The 18,765-nt window shown below is 58.3% G+C and overlaps 6 protein-coding genes across 6 annotated transcripts; 4 read left to right on the forward strand and 2 right to left on the reverse strand.

Annotated features, from left to right (window-relative positions):
* Positions 1-391: 391 nt before the first annotated feature.
* Positions 392-3,181, reverse strand: SCHCODRAFT_01146571 (uncharacterized protein; the record flags this gene model as incomplete). Its single annotated transcript, XM_003035275.2, has 4 exons — positions 2,937-3,181; positions 1,394-2,885; positions 1,251-1,343; positions 392-921 (listed from the first exon to the last, which is right to left on the reverse strand). The coding sequence occupies exons 1-4, from the start codon at positions 3,144-3,146 to the stop codon at positions 392-394; spliced, it is 2,325 nt and encodes a 774-aa protein (XP_003035321.1). The 5' UTR covers positions 3,147-3,181.
* Positions 3,182-3,361: 180 nt separating this feature from the next.
* Positions 3,362-5,143, forward strand: SCHCODRAFT_02605297 (Aldo/keto reductase). Its single transcript, XM_003036080.2, has 5 exons — positions 3,362-3,800; positions 3,850-4,142; positions 4,193-4,369; positions 4,463-4,663; positions 4,753-5,143. Exons 1-5 carry the CDS (start codon positions 3,566-3,568, stop codon positions 4,807-4,809), a joined length of 963 nt encoding a protein of 320 aa, XP_003036126.1. The 5' UTR covers positions 3,362-3,565; the 3' UTR covers positions 4,810-5,143.
* A 603-nt stretch (positions 5,144-5,746) lies between these two features.
* SCHCODRAFT_02012930 (uncharacterized protein) lies at positions 5,747-6,628 on the reverse strand. The gene has a single exon (XM_050341527.1). The coding sequence runs from the start codon at positions 6,400-6,402 to the stop codon at positions 5,938-5,940; it is 465 nt and encodes a 154-aa protein (XP_050202746.1). The 5' UTR covers positions 6,403-6,628; the 3' UTR covers positions 5,747-5,937.
* Positions 6,629-8,728: 2,100 nt separating this feature from the next.
* SCHCODRAFT_02481716 (uncharacterized protein) lies at positions 8,729-9,706 on the forward strand (the record flags this gene model as incomplete). Its single annotated transcript, XM_050342803.1, has 6 exons — positions 8,729-8,776; positions 8,827-8,925; positions 8,996-9,169; positions 9,226-9,282; positions 9,338-9,384; positions 9,436-9,706. The coding sequence occupies 6 exons, from the start codon at positions 8,729-8,731 to the stop codon at positions 9,704-9,706; spliced, it is 696 nt and encodes a 231-aa protein (XP_050202747.1).
* A 447-nt stretch (positions 9,707-10,153) lies between these two features.
* Positions 10,154-11,558, forward strand: SCHCODRAFT_02481387 (ARM repeat-containing protein; the record flags this gene model as incomplete). Its single annotated transcript, XM_003036079.1, has 7 exons — positions 10,154-10,255; positions 10,311-10,472; positions 10,524-10,643; positions 10,700-10,795; positions 10,849-11,055; positions 11,107-11,344; positions 11,398-11,558. The coding sequence occupies 7 exons, from the start codon at positions 10,154-10,156 to the stop codon at positions 11,556-11,558; spliced, it is 1,086 nt and encodes a 361-aa protein (XP_003036125.1).
* Positions 11,559-12,779: 1,221 nt separating this feature from the next.
* On the forward strand, positions 12,780-18,732 carry SCHCODRAFT_02605304 (uncharacterized protein). Its single transcript, XM_050344157.1, has 7 exons — positions 12,780-13,192; positions 13,246-15,844; positions 15,893-16,356; positions 16,409-16,670; positions 16,724-16,996; positions 17,050-18,097; positions 18,147-18,732. The coding sequence occupies exons 1-7, from the start codon at positions 12,820-12,822 to the stop codon at positions 18,531-18,533; spliced, it is 5,406 nt and encodes a 1,801-aa protein (XP_050202748.1). The 5' UTR covers positions 12,780-12,819; the 3' UTR covers positions 18,534-18,732.
* The last annotated feature ends 33 nt before the right edge of the window (positions 18,733-18,765 follow it).

Here is an 18,765-nt window from a genome sequence, read left to right on the forward strand (position 1 = left end):
TATGCTGGTCTCCAGAACACTTCATCGGCAAACGACGTGATGAATACGAACAACGCACAACGAGCACTGATTACATAGAAGAGATCCGATAGACACAGGTTAGATTGTCATCCATGAATTGCGCAGACGGAGACCCCGAGGGAGTCCGTAAACAGTGGCGGCGAGGCTGCGGCGCTGAGCACGTTGCAGAGCAAGTAGAGCGTAGAACGACAGGCCAAAGTTGTCGAAGTCAGGGCGTAGGTGCAAGACGGTAGACCAGAGAAGAAAGGTTCAGGGCGAGTCGATGTACTAGACGCAGCCGCTGTACCAGTCACGAGGCGATGGCGAAGATAGCGTGTGTGGTATATGGCCACTGAAGATGCTCCGGAAGGATTTGTATGGGCGAGATTGGTCAGACTTGACGCTTCCGAGTGCGGCGAGCGGCGCTATCGTAGAGCGTCAAAGAGATGAACGAGAGGCTGAGCATCATAACGCACCCCTTGCGAGAACTCTTCTTCTTCTTCGGCGGTTCAGGCTGAGGCTCAGGCGGACCGCCCATCAGCATCTCAGCCCCATAGACGTCCCTGGCCGTACCCGCCATCTCCGCCCAATAGTACTCGGCGAGCTTGTTGCGCTGCTCCTCGCTAGACGTCATCCACTCGGCGTAGATCGCCTCGTGTACCGCCGCCTTGCTGCACTGAAGTACGTGGAGTACGCGAATGGCGAGGACGGAGTTGTCAGATGGACCAACGTCGTACAGTGCTGCGAGCTGCTCCTGGCAGTTCGTGAAGATGGCGAGAAGGGCCGCCGCAGTGCCCTTGGAGTACGTGACGGTCTGCTTGTCGAAGTCAAGTTTGGCCATAGTGGATTCTCGGAGGTGAACAGGTCGCGCGGCGGTGCTGGCAGGATGCAAGGCGGGCGAGAACGATTTCCGGCTCGCCGCTAATTGCACATTGGACACACGTGATCGCGCTTTGAGAACCGGCAAAACCCGAAGTAAACCTTCCCTCTTCCTCGATGGACCCTCTCATTCCTCCATTCAGATGGGCAAAAAAAGGTTGACCTCATAGATAGTCCCAGGTGCAGACTTGAGGAAGCGAGAAGCGATCATACGGGGTCTAATACGAACGATTTCGCAAGATTTCAATGCACAGCGAGCACAACAAGATACAATTCCACGTATTTCGACTTAGAAAGCATAGCAAACATCAGAGATGACCTGAAAGGCGCATCAGCATCTCTACATCACCCACGGCCCATGTTGAGCATACCTGAGTATTTGGGCGTCCTGTCGATTAAAGTCGGCAGCGGCACCCCAAAGAACGTCGAGTTCGTCAGTTCGCCGGTGACGATGTGAGGCGACGCTGCACTGCCTTGTGAACAGCCGTCCATTTCTTAACATGAGGCACCGCACCCTGCCCGTCCGACCACTTCGAGTGGCCGAACTTGATGTTGGCGTATTTGTGGAAGACGCTGCAGATGTAGTCGGCGGCTTTGTTCGCGTTCTTGATGGGCGAGCCGTAGAGGTGGAGGATGAGGGGAGATTTGCGTTTGCGGGTCTGGGCATCGTCGGAGTGAGGCTCCGGGAGGTCGGGTACATCCATCGCATCGAGGACGAGGCCGAGGGCGAAGAGGCGGGGACAGGCTGTGGCGAGAGAATTGAGGCAATTGATGGTGGGCTTGACCGCGCGAGCGCGACCGAGATGCAGTGGATGCTTCACATCGAGGCTGAAGACGCGTAGCTTCGGCCAGGCCGCCGCGAGCATCGCAATGTCCTCGTCCTGCACGTCGACCCAACAGTGGACGTCGAAATGCGTGATCTTTGGAAAACGCGTGAGTTGGACGATTGAATCCCCGGGAAGGGGCCTCCAGTGAGTCGGAAGGAATGGACCATTCCGATAGACCTGAAGGTAGGATATCCTCTGCAGAGTGGCAGGGTCGATGCATTCCGCGATGGCGTCGAGGACTCGACGCCTGTTCTCATCGGCGTCGCCACCGTGGAGGTCCTCGCAAGTGATCTCGATGGACTTGAGATGCAAGGGTTTGGAGGAGAGGGATCGTATGATGCAAGGTGGGCATAGGGGCGTCGCTGTGGTGATCTTAAGATGCGCAAGGTTAGGGAACGCCGGCTCAGTGGCATGCTTCCAGTCGGCCTCAAACAGGACAGCCAGCTTGAGAGTCTCGAGAACCGGAGACTTCCCGAAATGGGCGAGTATGACGGGATCGGCGTCAGGGAGGTCGAGCGACACCAGCGAGTTCCATCGACAGAAAGTCTCGCGCATGGCAGCCTGCCAATTCTCGATCTCTTTGTCGGGATCTTCCGACTCTGCTCGAGCGGCGACATCCAGCTCGGATGCAGCAGGGAATTCGCCGTTATCTGCATACGAAGACGAGGATCCATCGTCATCGCCGCCATCTGAGCCGTCGTCCCCAAATTCGAAGACCATGAAGCCACCGTCTTGACAGAAGCCATCGTTGACTTCCTCCCAATTGGCATTAAAGGTGATGAGGTTGGGACAGAGAGATGGAAGAGTAGCCAGAATGTTCATGCTTTCGTCCTCAATGCTCGGGCGGATACGAAGCGACTGCAGAGAGGGATTCACGAAGAGCGTAATGAAAGGGAGCCACGAAGAGTCGAGTTCACCATAGTCCAGGTGCCTCAGGTTGGGTAGCAAAGGTTCGTGACCAGCACGAGATTGCAGGAGTTCCAGAGTGGACGTTTCGATGCTGTAATCGCGATCCTCATCGTAGAGTTCTTCGTCGTCGTCGTCGTCGTCTTCGTCTCGACGTCTACTGCCTATACCACACAGCATACCGTCGTCGGCTTCCAAAGTCAATCTCTTGATGCGTCGAGCATAGTACTGCATATGATCCCAGTCCGCCTGCGAGATGTAGCGCTCGAGCGTCTACGGCGAGACGTAAGCATTTATAGCGCAACAAGAAGGCCCAACGCGCACCAAAACGCTCTCCGAGACCCTATCCTGAGACAAAGTTTGCAGCAGTGGAACAATAGAGTCCTGCTCCTCCCACAGAACATCGAGTGCGGGCTCTCGCATCGCTGAGCAAGTCGAGGCAAGCGAAGCCAGCGTGCCGAGACGCTTGGACGTGCGAAGCTCAGCACATACGAGCAGAAGGATTTCTGGTATCTCGAGGCATCGAGGAGCCATATCTGCGCGGATAGGGAGCAAGGGGACGTGGTGGGAGGAAGGAAGGAAGAAAGCAAGGTTAGCGGCGGGATCAAACGAACTCTTGTTGAATGCGTCCGGTCCGGCCGGTCTTCGGGCCGACCTACCATTGTTCCGCTTTTGACTTGCGCATACGTCATCGATGCAACCTGAGCTTCGAAGTCCTGACCCAGCCAGTCAGCTTCCCTCCAAATTTCCGTCCAACCGCGATGCCTGAGATGTGCATATGGACCACCATATATCTGCTGAATAAACATGGAGAGAGCGCATATGGCTGCCCGTGGGCTAGCGCGTCAGTCCGACTCATCCAGGCGATCTCGCGTCATCTGTGGTCCCGACCCACTATATCTTGACCAATCGCCGTCGTAATTCCAAGGTATTCCATCTTGTCAGCAACCACCATGTCCCCCACCACCGCGACTTTCAAGCTCTCTTCTGGCACCGAGATCCCCTGGCTGGCGTGGGGCAACGGCTCGGGCGACGCGCGCAAGACTGCAGTCGAGTCTGGCCGTATTGCGCTCGAGGCGGGAATTCGTCACATCGACACTGCGCAGGGGTACAAGAACGAGGACGCGACGGGAGAGGTCGTGAAGGGCTCCAACCTCAAGAAGGACGATGTTTTTGTCACGACCAAGCGTGCGTACCAACCCAGTCTGCAAGTTCCCCCGAGCTGACTTGGAATCAGTGTCTGGTCGTGCGGACGACAAGACCCAGCAGGGTACGCCTGAGTACGTCCACGGCGTGAACGACATCCGCACCGTGGTCAAGGGATCCATCGATCGCCTTGGCTTCATCCCCGACCTTTTCCTCATTCACAACCCCAACGTCGTCGCTCGATCCGATCTCAAGGCGACCTGGAGAATCCTTGAGGACCTCAAGGACTCTGGAGAGCTGAAGGACATCGGCGTCAGCAACTTCCGCCCTCAAGATCTTGAGATCATCTTGGAGGACGCGCGCCACAAGCCCGTGGTGAACCAGGTATGTGTTGTCGACTCATGGTGAAAGGAAGTATGTTCATCACGCAACAGCTCGAGTATCACCCCTATGTGCTTGCGCACCTCCAGCCCGTCCTCGACATCCAGGCGAAGCACGGCATCCTCACTGAGGCTTACGGCCCGCTCACCCCTCTGCTCCGTCACCCGACGGGCGGTCCGCTGAAGCCCGTGCTCCAGCGCATTGCCCAGCGTATATCTGCTGATAACAAGGTGGGTAACTAAACTTCCCGTACCTCCCACTATCCCACTCTACCCATACGACTTCCTATTCTCCTCCGATCCAAAGCTGACCCAAACCTTCAGTCCCTCACCACCCCCATCGACGCTGTCACGGTTCTCCTCCTTTGGACGCGCGCGTCGGGCGCTGTAGCGGTCACCGCCTCGGGCAACCCCGACCGCATCCGCGGCCTCGCCGCCATCGCGCACCTCCCAGGCGACCTCCTCAAGCCCGAGGAAGTCGAGGAGATCACCCGCGTGGGTAAGACGGTGCACTACAGGCATTATGTAAGTGTTTTCTTTTCTGCGAGCTGGTGGCATGGGCTCTCGCTCTCAGCGCTTGCATTTGCTGATCTGTGTACTGACGTCTTTCTCAGCGCGAGCACATGACGGTCGACTTCCCGGCACCTTCGCTCCCCGATGGCACGAACTAAGGGCTCAGCCGCTGCATTTCATCAAGTGTATCAAAAGGCGCCTCGAAGGAAGAAGGGGCTTGAAAACGAAGGTTGAATCTGTAAGGTCTGAACGAACGAATCATGAATGTACTTATGCCATATGTAACCGAGGCTTGTCGAACAGAAGTGGTTAGTGAGACCCTCGCTATAACCACAAGCGGAAATATCTGTGACCAGCCTCAAGAGATGAGCACCCACGCGCGAGTGGAAAGGCCCACACTTTGCGGAACAGAAGCGAAGTGATAGCCCTCAAACGGCCGTTACGCAGACAATGAGCATATCGATTCATCGGTTACAAATGTGCATAAAGGGCTAGCAAGGAGCTCGTACAAAGGGGAAAAGCTAAGCGAAGGTCTCGGCTTCCGGCTTAGACATGTAGGGCAATGAACACGGACGGAATTGCAGGGCCGCTGCGCAAGCGAAAGAAGGAACAGCACAAACAAGATCGGAGGGACACATCGTAGGCGAAGGTGGGGGCGGCGTCAACGGAGTCGCAAAGACCCCGCGCAAAAGGAATCGCAGGGCCACAGCGCAAGCAAGCGAAGGCAGTCCAGAAGCGCGAGAATCCCCAAACAAAGCCCGCTCTTCCTCCGCGCGAAATAGGCTCAGATACTTCCGCGGGACTAGTGGACTTCCCCATTAGGCAACGGCCATCTCGGTTGGAGCTGCATCTTGGCGCGCTGAGGTCACCTGGGAAACTGAACTGAGGGAGATTTCTGGTGGTACGACGGAGTGTGTAGGTGAAGAGAGTGTGTATGGGTGGCACGCAGTGGATTGTAGTCAGAGATTGGGTTAGGCGCCCATGAAGCGGCCAGCAGTGGATGGAAACCGGGTAAGCGCGATTAGCTTAACCCTGCGAATGGTTTAGCGAGATGCGCCGCAGTCAGTGATCAGACGACGCGGATGTCTGGAGGGGGAACGAAAGCCTACTCTCAGGCCTGTGCAATATCAACGAAGACGCTAGAGCCACATGGAGAAGCCGAAGGATGCGAAGTCGCAGCAAGAGCAGGCCTAGTCGCGGCAGGAGAGACGCAAAGTCACCGCGAGAAAGACGCAAAGTCGCGGCCCTTCGCGTGCGCACAAGCCGGTGTGGACTGGGTGTGGCGCTCAAACACGCCCGCAGGTGAGGACCCCTATAGGAGTCCACACTGCACAGTAGGACCCTGAGGGTGTACTTTTCGGAGTTGGAGGGTGAACTTGGGAGTGCAGGGAGTGGAAGAGGGAGCGGAAAGGCGGGATAAGGCCGAGGGACCCGCCGCGGGCCGTCTGAATCAGCAGAGCAGAGTTCGTCATCGTCAGTTGGCGGGGCCGTCGTCCAGGTATAATCAAAGGGATGCAGCACGAGTAGTGGAATGCAGAAGAAAAGCCGCGTCGAGGCAACGGTTGGGAGAGCTCGAGATTAGAGAGGAGTCGTTGCAGTCGCTGACGATGTCGCTTAGCGTCGCTATGGGTGGTAGACTGGCTGTGCGTGCAGCTGACCCGTGCCCCGAAGTTCCATTTTGTCGTCAAGGCGATATAATTGCGCATAATGAAGCCTGCTGGCGGACGGACGGATAGGCATTGGATACGCATATGAACGGACGCAAAATGCAGTGCAACCAGTGCGCCTCGACGCAGCAGCGAATTGATTTCCACCCTTGGCCACCCTCGAAAGTTCAACAATGCGGATAAGGCAGGTGGGGAGACGGGATCTGGTGCCTAGCGCCCGGGCTTCGGGGGCAGTATGCGCTTGCATCGAATTAGCGAGGGAGAGACTAGTTGGGGAATTTGAAGGCAGAGGTGAACTCTATCCAGGGTGTCTCAGGGCCTGTGCTCGTCATGGCTTGCAGACCGGAGGTGCGCACGGACATCGTTTCATGCGTATGCGCCGTCCTGCGCCAAGCGGGCTGGCATGCCCTAGAGCATGTGAGCGAGCGTATCTTCCGTCCCTAGCGTGTGTCGGCGTGGGCGACGAAGAGCCAGCTTCACGAGATCTGGTCAGGGAGGAGGGCGCCGAGAGGAGCGGAGGGCGTGGGAGGGCGTGATAGATTGTCGGGGCCCCCTTGCTCGATGTTCCTCTGATGCGAGGACAAGGTTTACGCCGAAGTGCAGCCCGATTGCGTGGTGGGTGAGACTCGTAGCACGCGTTGGAGGCGGGAGGCCCCGGTGCTCAGTATTCCCTGTTTTAGCCGAGCGCGAGTCCATCAGAGTGAGGCGCAGGGAGCAGCGCAAGGCAGGAGGCCGTCGTGAACGTGCCCAGCAGCGAGGAGAGACCACTCGTACGCCGTCCGACACGCGCGTGAGCCTCTGCGGTCGGAAGGTGTACCCGACGTGATCGTGTCGAGTCAGAAAACAGGAGCGCTAGGGCTCGAGGTGATCTGTGAGGAGAGACGAAGCGTCACTGGGTGCATCATATCGCAGACGGAGTCGCAGGGGAAGTCTGGCCACAGAAAGAAGATCAGGGCACCCCGGCGCATCTGGAGAGATTGGAGCCGGAAAAGGTAGGGCTGGTGCGAACCTGTGCGCTGCGTACGGCCGTCTTGTGCGTCTGGAGGGAGAGAGTTCAGAAGCTTGAAGTCTTGTGATCAGCCGGACATCAAGGAACCCCGCAAGATAAGCACCTCCGAGAAGGCCTTTCAAGCACCGAGCTCGGACGATGCAGAAGATGTCCTCCAATTTCGCTGACTCTGAGTGAGAATACGCCCATAGAGTCGCGCAAATGACCTCGAACGAGACCCGGAGAATGAGACGATCCGGGAGAGGCGAAACCTGGGCAATCACGGGACGTCTTGCGGTCATTCATGCAATCGAAGAACGAGAAGTAGCGGCCATCAGTTGAAAGCCGGAGATTGAGAAGTTGAGAAGACCACACAGAGCCCGGTTCAGAGCTGCAATTCGCGCGCAGATCGACGCAGGATGGGAAAGGAGAGCGACATGGCGATGGCGTTGCTGTAGAATGCCTGCTCATGGCGGTCGGTGTCATGGAGTCTCTAAAGAGGCTACGCGGCGCAGTAGGGAAGTACATGCGCATCGCTCGTGGCTATAAGCAAATTATCAATCTTAGTGCGTCAAGTTCAACTGCCTGAAGCGGAACGAAGGGCCCGACTCAGTTCAGCGGGGCGCAATATAACGGCGAGCCTCGATATGTATGCAGGGTTCCGGGAGCTCGAGGAGCTTCGTCCGAGGCCAGATGAATCCGCTCGAAGGGAAGACGCGGGCCAAGTGCGCGCAGAACGAGCAGAGAAGCCGGCACCCGATTCAGAATCACACCGTCGCCAAGGCCATGCGATACGCGGGCTTCGCAAAGGACTCCTTGCAGAGGCGGCGCGCAAAGAGACGTGTTTCTTGCGCGGGCTGGCCGGCCTTGTGCGCGCGTGTTGCGGGGCAAAGAGCGTCGGGCGCAAGCATTCCTCGACAACCCTGAGGGCCGGCGGGAAGAGATGGAGGCAAATTGCGGTGCCACGTGCGGCGCGATCACGCGAAGCCGCCCGGGAAATTAATTTTGATGCCGGCATTCACGCCCGGGAATCTGGTTCCACGGATTTACTACATTTACCACGCCGCGCTCGCGGGCTTCTGCGTGGCGGGAAACCCCAACTTTTCCTGCCCTTGCTCTCGACCGTCATCCGGTTCGCGGCGGCCCCGTGTACATTCCCTCCTTATATACGCCTACCCTCCTCGTCTCCCTCCTCTTCGTGAGTCGCGTTTCTCCCCAGACCGCGCCTCGCATCCCTTTGCGCAGCGTGCTAGCCGACACACCGTCTGCGCTTTGTACAAACGGCCTTTGACGCGTATTCCTTTCTTCGTCAGGCTCAAATACATACTCGTAGTGTCCTTAATTCTTCACCAACGGTGCGTCCTCCTTCCCTCCTCACTGTCGCACCACTCACCCCGCCGCCCAGTTCTAATTCGTCTGCGTATGTCTGCGGACGCCTCTCGCAAAGTCTCTGGATCTTCGCCTCAGAACGTGCGTGCACCGCTCCTTCTGCCCCTCCACCCCCTCACACCACTATGCAGTCCCACCGCACCCTTCCCTCTACTTCCTCAGCCAACATCCTTGGAGCAGCAATGGGCAACCCCAACGGTGGTTTCAAGACCCTCAACTCTGGTTGGCCAGTGCGTACTCCCGCTTCCCTCCGACCCCTCGTGTCCCTGTCGCGTAATTGCTCACGCATGCTTCCATCAGGTGTGGGGCAACAACCCGACGTCCAAGCGTAATCTTTCTGTCTCCTCGGCTACGAGCTTGACAGACCAGTCGAGCTCGACCGCGCGCTCCGAGAGTTGGACGTCTTCGCGTCCTACCAGCGGCGTTTGGGAAGACGAAAGCACCAGCCCAGCCAAGAAGGACAACGCGCCTCTGGTACGTCTTGCCTCCTGTCTTACCCTGTCACGCCAACAATAGCTGACGTTCTGCAGGACGCATCCATTTTGCACGCGAGGCAGAACCCTTCCACGCTGTCTGTAGGTAGAATGGTGCGTGTTCTTACCAGTCAACTCAAGCTTTCATTCTGACGCCTCGTGTCCGCAGGATGAACGCCCTGCCGGTGCCAAGGGCGGGCAGTACTCGCCTCAAGGGTACGACAACGTCAAGGAGAGCGCGCCTGGCAAGTACTTATCTACCGGCAGTTTGACTACGATGCCAACCCCCTCGACAGGCGCCTACGACGGTCTGCCGGGCTCCGGTGTCGACAGTGAGCTCAGCCTCGCGCTCCGCGGTATGGTCGTCGCAGACGACTACAACGGTCAAGGCCGCGCCGCCGGCCCTCCCTCGCCAATTCGGATTCCGCCTCCGATGAACGCGCAGCGTCCCTATGGCGTCTATTCCCCTGCCGATTACGCCGGGTATTATGCCAATCCCGCGACGAGAGAATCGTACATGGACTATCCGTATGGGTAAGGAGAACGATCTAACAATTTACGCTTCTTCGGCACGCGCTAACGATCGCTGCTATGTACTCTAGGTTGCAGAGCGTGCCCCCGAGCCCCATCTCCGACATGCACCGCCAACAAACGGGTCTCTACTATGACTACTCTGGCGGGCGCGGCAACCAGTTCTACTACCCGATGTACACGCCGCCGACGCCGATGCTGACCCCTACGTCGGCGCCTTCCACGCCGGCCACGTACAGCGACAAGAAGAGGGAGATGCAGGTGCGCAGCCACGTTTTTTTGCTAGCTCAAACTCAACACTAACGCGTCTATCCAGCTGAACATCCAGCAGGGCCTGGCCTCGCCGGTCATGATGCGTTCGACGCCGTCCTCGCCCGTGTACCCACGCTCCATGGACTACGGCAACGGCGTCCCGATGATGATCACGGGTAACAACATGTATTCGCAGCCGGCGATGTACGCGCCCCTGCGCCACGGGCGTCACCGCAGCATCGCTCTCCGCAGCGCGCTGCTTGACGAGTTCCGCGCGAACAAGGCGAGGAAGTGGGAGCTCAGGGTACGTCGCAGTCAGTTGATCGCGATCGTCTCGTGACCGACCAACATGTTCTCAGGATATCTTCGGCTACATCGTCGAGTTCTCTGGCGACCAGCACGGGTCGCGCTTCATCCAGCAGAAGCTCGAGACGGCGTCGACCGAGGAGAAGCAGATCGTGTTTGACGAGATCGTACCAGACAACGCGCTACAGCTTATTCAGGATGTCTTTGGTAATTACGTGCGTGCTGGTGTTTTCCTCTGGTCGCTCTCGTACTAACCCCTCGCGCAGGTTATTCAGAAGCTATTCGAGCACGGTACGCAAGTACAGAAGACCGTGCTCGCCAGCACGATGGAGGGCCACATCCTTCCCCTGTCACTACAAATGTACGGTTGCAGAGTTGTGCAAAAGGTGCGTCGCGTCCGCTGGCCCGCGCCACAAGTCTGGTGGCTCACGCGCCACCCAAGGCTATCGAGTGTATTCTACCGGAGCAGCAGGGCGCGTTCGTTCGCGAGCTCGAGGCGCATGTGCTCAAGTGTGTGAAGGACGCGAACGGTAATCATGTCAGTATAGTCTCGTCTATCGTCGTGGGCTGTGCTGACGATGGTCTTGATAGGTCATTCAAAAGCTAATCGAGCGTGTGCCGGCGGATCGTCTCCAGTTCGTGTCGACGTTCCGCGGCAATGTGTACGACCTGTCGACGCACCCCTACGGATGTCGCGTGCTTCAGCGCTCCCTGGAGCACCTTCCGCACGACATGACCTACCCGCTCATGGATGAGCTGCACAAGTATGTGCTCAACCTGGCCCAGGACCAGTTCGGCGTACGTCTCCTGCATCCTACACCGAGTCCTCCCGTACTGACGATCTATCAGAACTACGTCGTGCAATTCGTCATCGAGCATGGGTCTCCGACCGACAAAGCACTGGTGCTCAACCAGATGCGCGGCCAAATCCTGGCTCTTGCGCGCCACAAGTTCGCGTCCAACGTCTGCGAGAAGGCCCTGGTCTTTGCAGACTCGGAGACGCGCGCGCACCTCATCGACGAGATCATGATGCCGACTGCCGACGGCGTCAGCCCGCTGGTCATCATGATGAAGGACCAGTTTGCGAGTACGTGTCTTATGAATGAGATCTCTCGCGAGTGTTCTGACCAGCTTCCCCAGACTACGTCCTGCAGCGTGCCCTCGCCACCGCGGAGGGCGAGCAGAAGGAGATGCTCATCGCGAAGGTGAAGCCTCATATCGCGAACATGCGCCGCTACTCCAGCGCGTACAGCAAACACCTTGTTGCTGGTGAGTACGCTCTTAACTTTCTTTTGGACTGAGCTGACTGCTCCGTAGTCGAGCGTCTCTTGAACAAGCAGGAGGCTGCCACCTCCGGGTCCAACGTGCAAAATGTGGCTCGCCCTGTCGATCCCCGTCAGGCGCACGATTCGTTAACTACTATACCCGAGCTTTAATCCTGGTTCATGTTCATAACCACCATCCTTCACGCATATCTTCCGTCTCGCCTCGATCGCCTCTTTCTGTGCACGTTGTTACTCTATACCGTCCACATTATTTCTGACCGACTCGCTCCTCTCATCATCATGCTGCATCCCGTTCCGCACTCTTCTGCTTGACTTTTTCCATACGAACAACTCATTCATCCACTGCATCCTTCACCAAGCACGCTAACTTACTGCATTGTCGCATCATTCATTGGATTATACGCGCACGCTCTCCATATCCTTCTAATGCCGTACATAGTTGTCTTCATGCATGAACAGTCGTACTATACGGGCCATTTCATGATCCCTTTGCTTTCCTGCTAGGCCGCCGTCTATTGCTACGCACGTTCTTATCGCAGCTACCAGTACGAACATCTTGGTAGTCGGTCCATGCCCGTGCATGCACGAATCTATGGAACCGAATCCATGCGTCTGTGTACTTCCTGTGCGAGTGAGCATACCGTATTTCGTACAGCTGTGGAACTACTGGTATGTAAGCTCTTGGTCTCCGGTGTGCTGCCTGATTGATTCACGCAAAGGGGTCGCTCTAGGATTGGTGAGTTCAGATTACTTGCAGGCCTGGTAGTTGAGCGCTGTGAAGCCTGCCTCGCAAACTCTGGCCCGTTTCTGCGCTCCCGTATACAGATGAACCCCTTATAAGTCATACCCACCGGAGCGCTTCCGAGGCTCGACTGTTTGCGACGTCTGCCCGAAAAAGTATGTAGAAAGAGAGGAAAAGCCCTCAAGAATTATATCCGAAAGAAATTCTGACCCCGGTATGCCTACAACGAGCCTCGGAGGCGTTCCGGTGGGTATGACTTATAAGGGGTTCATCTGTACTTCGATTCTGCTGTAATGCCTGGCAGCACAGATGGGACTTGTACGATTTTGGTCTTAATGTTGAGAGGTAGAGATTTTGCAGAAGTCCAAAATAGGCAAAAAAAGACGCGGACCAACGACGTTGGGAGAAATCATGTGATTTACAGGATGACGTGTTGAGAGTGACCGTGACAATCACGCGCAAATAATAATATCATTGTCCTCGTCGTACCGAGCGTTGTACTGCCGACCGCCATCCTCCCCGTTGCCGAAAACCATGGAAGCAGCGGCGTCACTCTTCGGCGCGGAAGGACCAGCGTCCGACCCATTCTCCACCCTTGGCGACGATTCGGCCAACGATACCAGCAAGGACACCGGAGGTGCAGCTGCATCCGCGGGCGACCTCTTTGGCGCCGAGTCTGCCGCCGGAGGCGACTTTTTCGATCAAATAGCGAGCGGGAACGACGGCGGGAATGCCCAGGAGGGCGCAAGTGCAGTGGGGAACGAACCCGCTGGCTATGCGATGTCAGCTGCCGCGCAGACACCGCAAGCCAACGGTACCTCAGCGACATACGGCCAGCAAGGGCACTACGATGCGCAGCACCAATGGCAGCCTGGAGGACAGCAGCAGTCCGAGAGCACCCACAGAGGTGCGCTAGTGCAACCCCGATGTAGTCACTGACAACTTATTTACCCATCCCAGGAGCGGACGCGTACGCCCCCTCCACGATGATATACGGCTACGAGAAGTACTCTAAACCAGCGTCGACAGGCGCGACGACGTCTTACGATCCTTACCGACCTCCCACACAACCGGTCCAGAACACGTACCAGAGCCCATCCATCACGTCTTCGCAAATGAAGAACGACCCATATGCACCACCCGCCTCAGCCTTCCAGTCTCCGGCGGCCCCGCAATACAATTCCTACACCCCAAGTGTAGGCACAACTGCATCCCCGTATGCCACGTACAGCGGAAGTACCGCATCCCCATATGCGAATCAGAACGCTACGGCCTCTCCGTATACACCATACGCGACATACTCTGGCGCGACATCACCGTACATAACCCCGGCAGCAGAAACCCCTGCGCCTCCTCCCTCGCAGCCTCCTGTAAGGCCCAAATTGGCGAATGCGTACGATCCACCGATCCCAGCCGTCTCCAAGCGGAAGTCAACAACCCAACTGGCTCCAGCGGCTTCGGCGTACGGTGCATACCCGAGTCCCGCAATGTATGGGTCTTTCCAGCAGCAACAGCAGCAGCCGGTGCAGCCTGCTCCCCCTCCGCCCCGCAAGGTGTCTACGCCATCTGCGCCGCCTCGGCCGCCTAGCACCTCTCGCTTTGCTAGCCCACCTCCACCTCGCCCGACTAGTTCGAATCATGTCGTTGGGCTGCCCCCTCCTTCGCGTCCAACTAGCACATCGCAATACTCAGGCCTACCTCCATCAACTTCGTCACCTTATGCGCCTCCATCATCGGCCTCATATGCGCCTCCCACGGCTGCAGCACATCCTCCGCCACCTCGGTCGCCCAGTGTCCCGTCGCAATACGCAAGTCCGCCTCCTCCCAGGCCTTCTAGCCAGAATTGGAATCAGCCGTCGTCATATGCACCGACAGCTGGTTCGTATGCACCCTCAGCGCCGGCGGAGTCGTCGCCGTCCGAACCTAAGGGTCCATCGTCCGAGTACAAGCCTTCAGCATCTACGGACCCGTATGCCCATACGTTGGGGAGTGCTGCGCATGCAGCTGTGCCTTCACAGGAAGCGGAGGCTAGTGCGACAGCGCTCGACGCTGCGCTCGATCCCGAGGGCGGCGGATATAGTTATGGGCACGATGAGGCCGATGACCCTGAGGGTGGACAGCACTTCAACGATGTGGAAGGTGGAGACGATCCAGAAGCAGCTGTATCCCCAGTTCACGCAGGTGCAGATGCGCATGCTACATCGCCGACTTCGGTGCCCCTACCACCCTCGTCCGCTGGAACTCCGCCGTTGGACAAGGTCGCTTCGCGGTACACGGTGCCAGCATACCCTGAGTTTGCCTACCCATCGCCACCTACGTCAACGATATCACCACCTCCTACCAGACCTTCAGCTGGCCCGCCGCCTCCCAAGTCGAACCGCTCGTCACCGTCTGGGTCTCCAAGATCATCCGTGGACCTTACACAGCGCTACGGTAGTCCTTCTGTGCCTGAACGAGCTTCCTCGCGCGGCTCCCTGCGTCCAGCGAGCAGGACGGCGAGCCCGTCGGCCAACAGCGTCAGTGCGTATGGGATGGCGTACGCGACGCCTGGGGACCGTACGACTTCTCCAGTTACGCATACCACTGCAAGGTCTCCGTACGAGCCTTATGCGCCAGCGTCTGCTCAAGCCGCAAGCCCGTATGATCCCTACTCGCCTCAAGCGTCGTCGGTCAACCCGCCTGCATCTACTGCACCTCCAGCACCTGCTGCATTTGACCCGTACGCGCCGCCGCCGAATGGCGCCGCTCCGGCAAGGGTGTCGTCGCCGGGCGCACAGTCCATCTCGTCCATACGGTCTACGACTTCGAGCCGCTATGCACCACCACCAAAGATGGCTCCGCCTCCACGCGGGGCCACGCAACACGAGAGGTCTATGTCTAGCGGCTCGGTGAGGTCTGTGAACTCGTTAAGTCCCGAGGATGCGTACGCGCCGAATAGGCAAAACCACTACGAGGCGTCCAGTGCCTACGGCAGCAATGGCGCGTCACCGTATGGGTACGCGCCATATGCCTCAAACGATGCTCTGGCTGCTCCATCAGGCGCACAGGAGCTTACGGTCAAGCCTACAATCTCGCAATATGCCCCTTCGCCCTCGCTGCTGGGTACGAACGACGTCCTGGGACGCACGGCTTCTCGCGCGCCCGTCATCAGCTTCGGCTTTGGAGGCAAACTCGTCTCGTGCTTCCATGGCGGCGACTCGCTCAACACAGGCTTCGACGTCGCACTCGCTGCGCGCAACCAGACCGGCGTCCGCGTGCAGACGCTCACGAAGCTGCTGCCCGAGTCCGCGCTTGACTTCCCGACGTCGGTGTTCCCGGGTCCTCTGATAGGGGACCCGGGCGCGACGACGGCGACGAGTTTGGTGAAGACGAGCGCGTCGGTGGCGAAGGCGAAGAAGACAGCGGTGCTCAAATACTTGACGGATCGGATTGAGGAGCTAGCGCGCGGGATTGCGTATTTGCATAGCGAGAGCGTGGAGGGGAGGCGTGCTGAGGGGAAGTTGGTGTTGCTGAAGTTGCTCAAAGTTATGGTGGAGCATGATGGCAAGCTGACGGGAGTGTGAGTTGTCGTCGCCCAGGAGTGATGCACGTCCTGACCTTGCTATAGCCCTCAGCACGAGAGCGCCATCCGCGCAGCTTTGTTACCTCACATGTACCCCGCGGACGCTTCTGGCGAACCGTCGCCAAGCGCGTACTCTTTCACTACGCCTGCCGATGCAGCAGCCCATTCCTTCACCGTCCCTGGCATCTCGACGGACTCTAGCAGCGAGGCCCCTCTGTCTGTAGTGTCCTTGCGCAAGTCGACCCTTGACAAGATTCAGGATTTCCTCCGGAAAGGCGAGCGTCGGGCGGCATATAACTTGGCACTGGACGAGAAGCTTTGGGCGCATGCCATGGTCATCGCAAGCAGCCTGGACAAGGAGGCGTGGCAGGAGGTCGTCAACGAGTTCCTCAAGGGCGAACTCGGCGTCAAGGGCTCGGATGACCTTTCGGCCAAGCCTGCTGTCTCCAATGGATACGAGAGCTTGCGCGTGGCGTACCGCTTGTACTCTGGACAGGGTCCAGCCTCAGGTAATAATGGTCGTATCATAGTTTTCATCGTAATGCTTACTCGTCCACCCAGTACAAGAGATGGTCCCTCCTAACTTGCTAGCTCAAGCCGCTGTAACTGGTCTGCCACCTCCGTCGAATGGCGCTACTCCCATGGCACCCAACTTCTCCCTCCCCGCGGGTTCCTCACACATCTGTGAAGAGGCGCTCGCGAAGTGGGCGGACACGTTGGCGATGATGTACTCGAGTAACATGTCCCCGGATGTCTCTGCAGCCATAACGGCGTTTGGCGACCAGCTGCAACTTAACGGATGGGTCGAGGCGGCACATGCATGGTCAGTTTGACCTTTCTAATTGGTACGACAACGTACTCACTATACTTGAATAGCTACCTACTCTCGCCTCTCACGTCGCCCATCGGCGGGTTGACTGTGCCAGGCGCTCGTATCGTCCTCCTTGGATCTCGTGGTCCTCAGGCCCTGCCGAACTTCGATAAGGATCCGGACGCGGTCGTCTTCTCGGAAATCGGGGAGTTCGCCATGTCGTTAGCCACACCTATTAAGGGTCAAGAACCGTTCCGTGGCTTCCCGCATATGCAGGCGTATCGCTTGCTGCGCGCGGCTACGCTGGCGGAACTTGGGGAGGTGCAGCTCGCACAGAGGTGAGTAGAAATACTGAGATTGCCTGTCGTTGCGCTTGCTAAAACGTGCTCAGGTATTGCGAGGCCATTTCGTCTATGTTGGCGCAACCGTCGCCATTCTACACCCGGACAATGCTCGAGCAGCTCAAGGAGTTGTCGGACCGCCTTGCAGGTTGCACAGAGGGCGACAAGTCGGCGTCCTGGATCGGCGGTAAGATCAGCAAGCCCAGTCTGGCGTCCGTCGGTGGTTTCCTCGAGAAACGCCTCACGGCCCTTGTCGCTGGTGCGGACGGCGACGGGGAGAGCGAGCCCGAGCCGAAGAAGTCAGAGGCCTTCTCTGGACCTTTCGCGCTGTACGGCACACTGTCCTCGACGGAGCCGTCGCCCAACCCCTCGGTCACCAATCTAAACGAGGGTATGAACGGATACGGGCCCCCAGGACGCTCTTCGTCAGCTGCGGAAGTGCGGCGCACTGCTCCTCCCCCGCTGAATCGCACGGCGTCGGCCAGTGTGAGCTACGGGGCGCCGTATGGACACTCGCCGAACCCCTACGCGGCGAGCGCGCTCAGTCCGATTCAGGACGAGCCGTCGCCGCAGACGGACAAGGGAGACCAGCAGGACCAGGGCCAAGAAGTGACCTGGTGGGGCGCGGGCTCGTATAGCAACACCGAGCAGTCGTCGCAGACTCCGAAGGCGTCGAACTTCGTCCACCTGAACGAGGGCCTTCAGGTGCCGCAGACGGACGGTTTCATCTCGCTGATGGACAATGCCCCTACGCCGTTCTCCGCGCCACCATCGTCAATGAGCTTCCGCAACACGGATCCGCCGCGCAACAACGCGTATGATGAGGAAGACATGGAGGACCTTGGCTTCGGCAACTCGAAGAAGGAGAGGAGGTCCGAGGAGGTGGAGAGGAAGCCTGAGCCCGAGAAGCCGGCAGAGCGGCCAGATCCCAAGCCAGTGCAGCAATCTTCCTCTGGTGGTTCCTCCCGGTCGAGCTGGTGGCCGTTCTCTTGGAGAAAGAGTTCAGAGGGGCAGGGGCAGGGTCCCATCAAGGCGAACCTCGGAGAGGAGGTATCGTTCTACTACGATAAGGAGCAGAAGCGGTGGGTCAACAAGAATGTGAGTAACCTGTCGATCCGCATTTGCGTGTCACTCATGTATTTGACAGGCTGGCGGCAACGACAGCAAACCGGCTGCTCCGCCCCCGCCTCCACCGCGCGCGCAGACGGCGTCGCCGGGGATGATGATGAATCACAATCCGCGCATGACAGCGGCACCTCCTCTGAGTGGTACGCGCCCCCCAGCGCGCGCGGCGTCGGTGGCGGACATGGCTTCCGGACCACCACCCGGCAAGACCATCCCTCGAGTGCGCTCGAATCTGGTGCCTACGCCCGAGGGGCCGCCCACTCCGGGGTCGCCGTTACCGGGCAGCAGCAGCTCCAGCTCGATGCTTGCTCCGCCTGGGACCCCGCCACCTGGGCGCCCGCGGTCATCTGCGTCGAAGCGTCCTGCGCGAAGCCGCTACGTGGACGTATTCAATCAACCTGGGCAATGAGCGGGCTTCAGATGTCTTCCTCGAGACTGTAGCATAGACGTAGGCCTCTCCCTTCATGGACTATGGACGATTTCACTGTCATAAAATGCTTAGCTTATAACCGGCCGGATGAGCTTTAGAGTCCTTATAAAGAGTAAATTATTTAAGCGGAGTGCTTGTTCAAGGAATATCTAGCCCTGCTGGCCTGCGGATTCCGGACCGAGTGACACTGCGTGGGTTTGGCGTGGGTTTC

The sequence above is a fragment of the Schizophyllum commune genome, assembly GCF_000143185.2.
Source record: "Schizophyllum commune H4-8 unplaced genomic scaffold SCHCOscaffold_1, whole genome shotgun sequence".
In the NCBI taxonomy this organism is placed as follows: domain Eukaryota; kingdom Fungi; phylum Basidiomycota; class Agaricomycetes; order Agaricales; family Schizophyllaceae; genus Schizophyllum; species Schizophyllum commune.

Coding starts and splice junctions, on each gene's coding strand:
- SCHCODRAFT_02605297 (XM_003036080.2), top strand. CDS start 3,566: ATGTCCCCCACCACCGCGACTTTCAAGCTCTCTTCTGGCACCGAGATC. Junction 3,801..3,849: donor TGTTTTTGTCACGACCAAGC/GTGCGTACCAAC, acceptor ACTTGGAATCAG/TGTCTGGTCGTGCGGACGAC. Junction 4,143..4,192: donor ACAAGCCCGTGGTGAACCAG/GTATGTGTTGTC, acceptor ATCACGCAACAG/CTCGAGTATCACCCCTATGT.
- SCHCODRAFT_02012930 (XM_050341527.1), bottom strand. CDS start 6,402: ATGCGTATCCAATGCCTATCCGTCCGTCCGCCAGCAGGCTTCATTATG.
- SCHCODRAFT_02605304 (XM_050344157.1), top strand. CDS start 12,820: ATGGAAGCAGCGGCGTCACTCTTCGGCGCGGAAGGACCAGCGTCCGAC. Junction 15,845..15,892: donor GATGGCAAGCTGACGGGAGT/GTGAGTTGTCGT, acceptor ACCTTGCTATAG/CCCTCAGCACGAGAGCGCCA. Junction 16,357..16,408: donor TGGACAGGGTCCAGCCTCAG/GTAATAATGGTC, acceptor TCGTCCACCCAG/TACAAGAGATGGTCCCTCCT.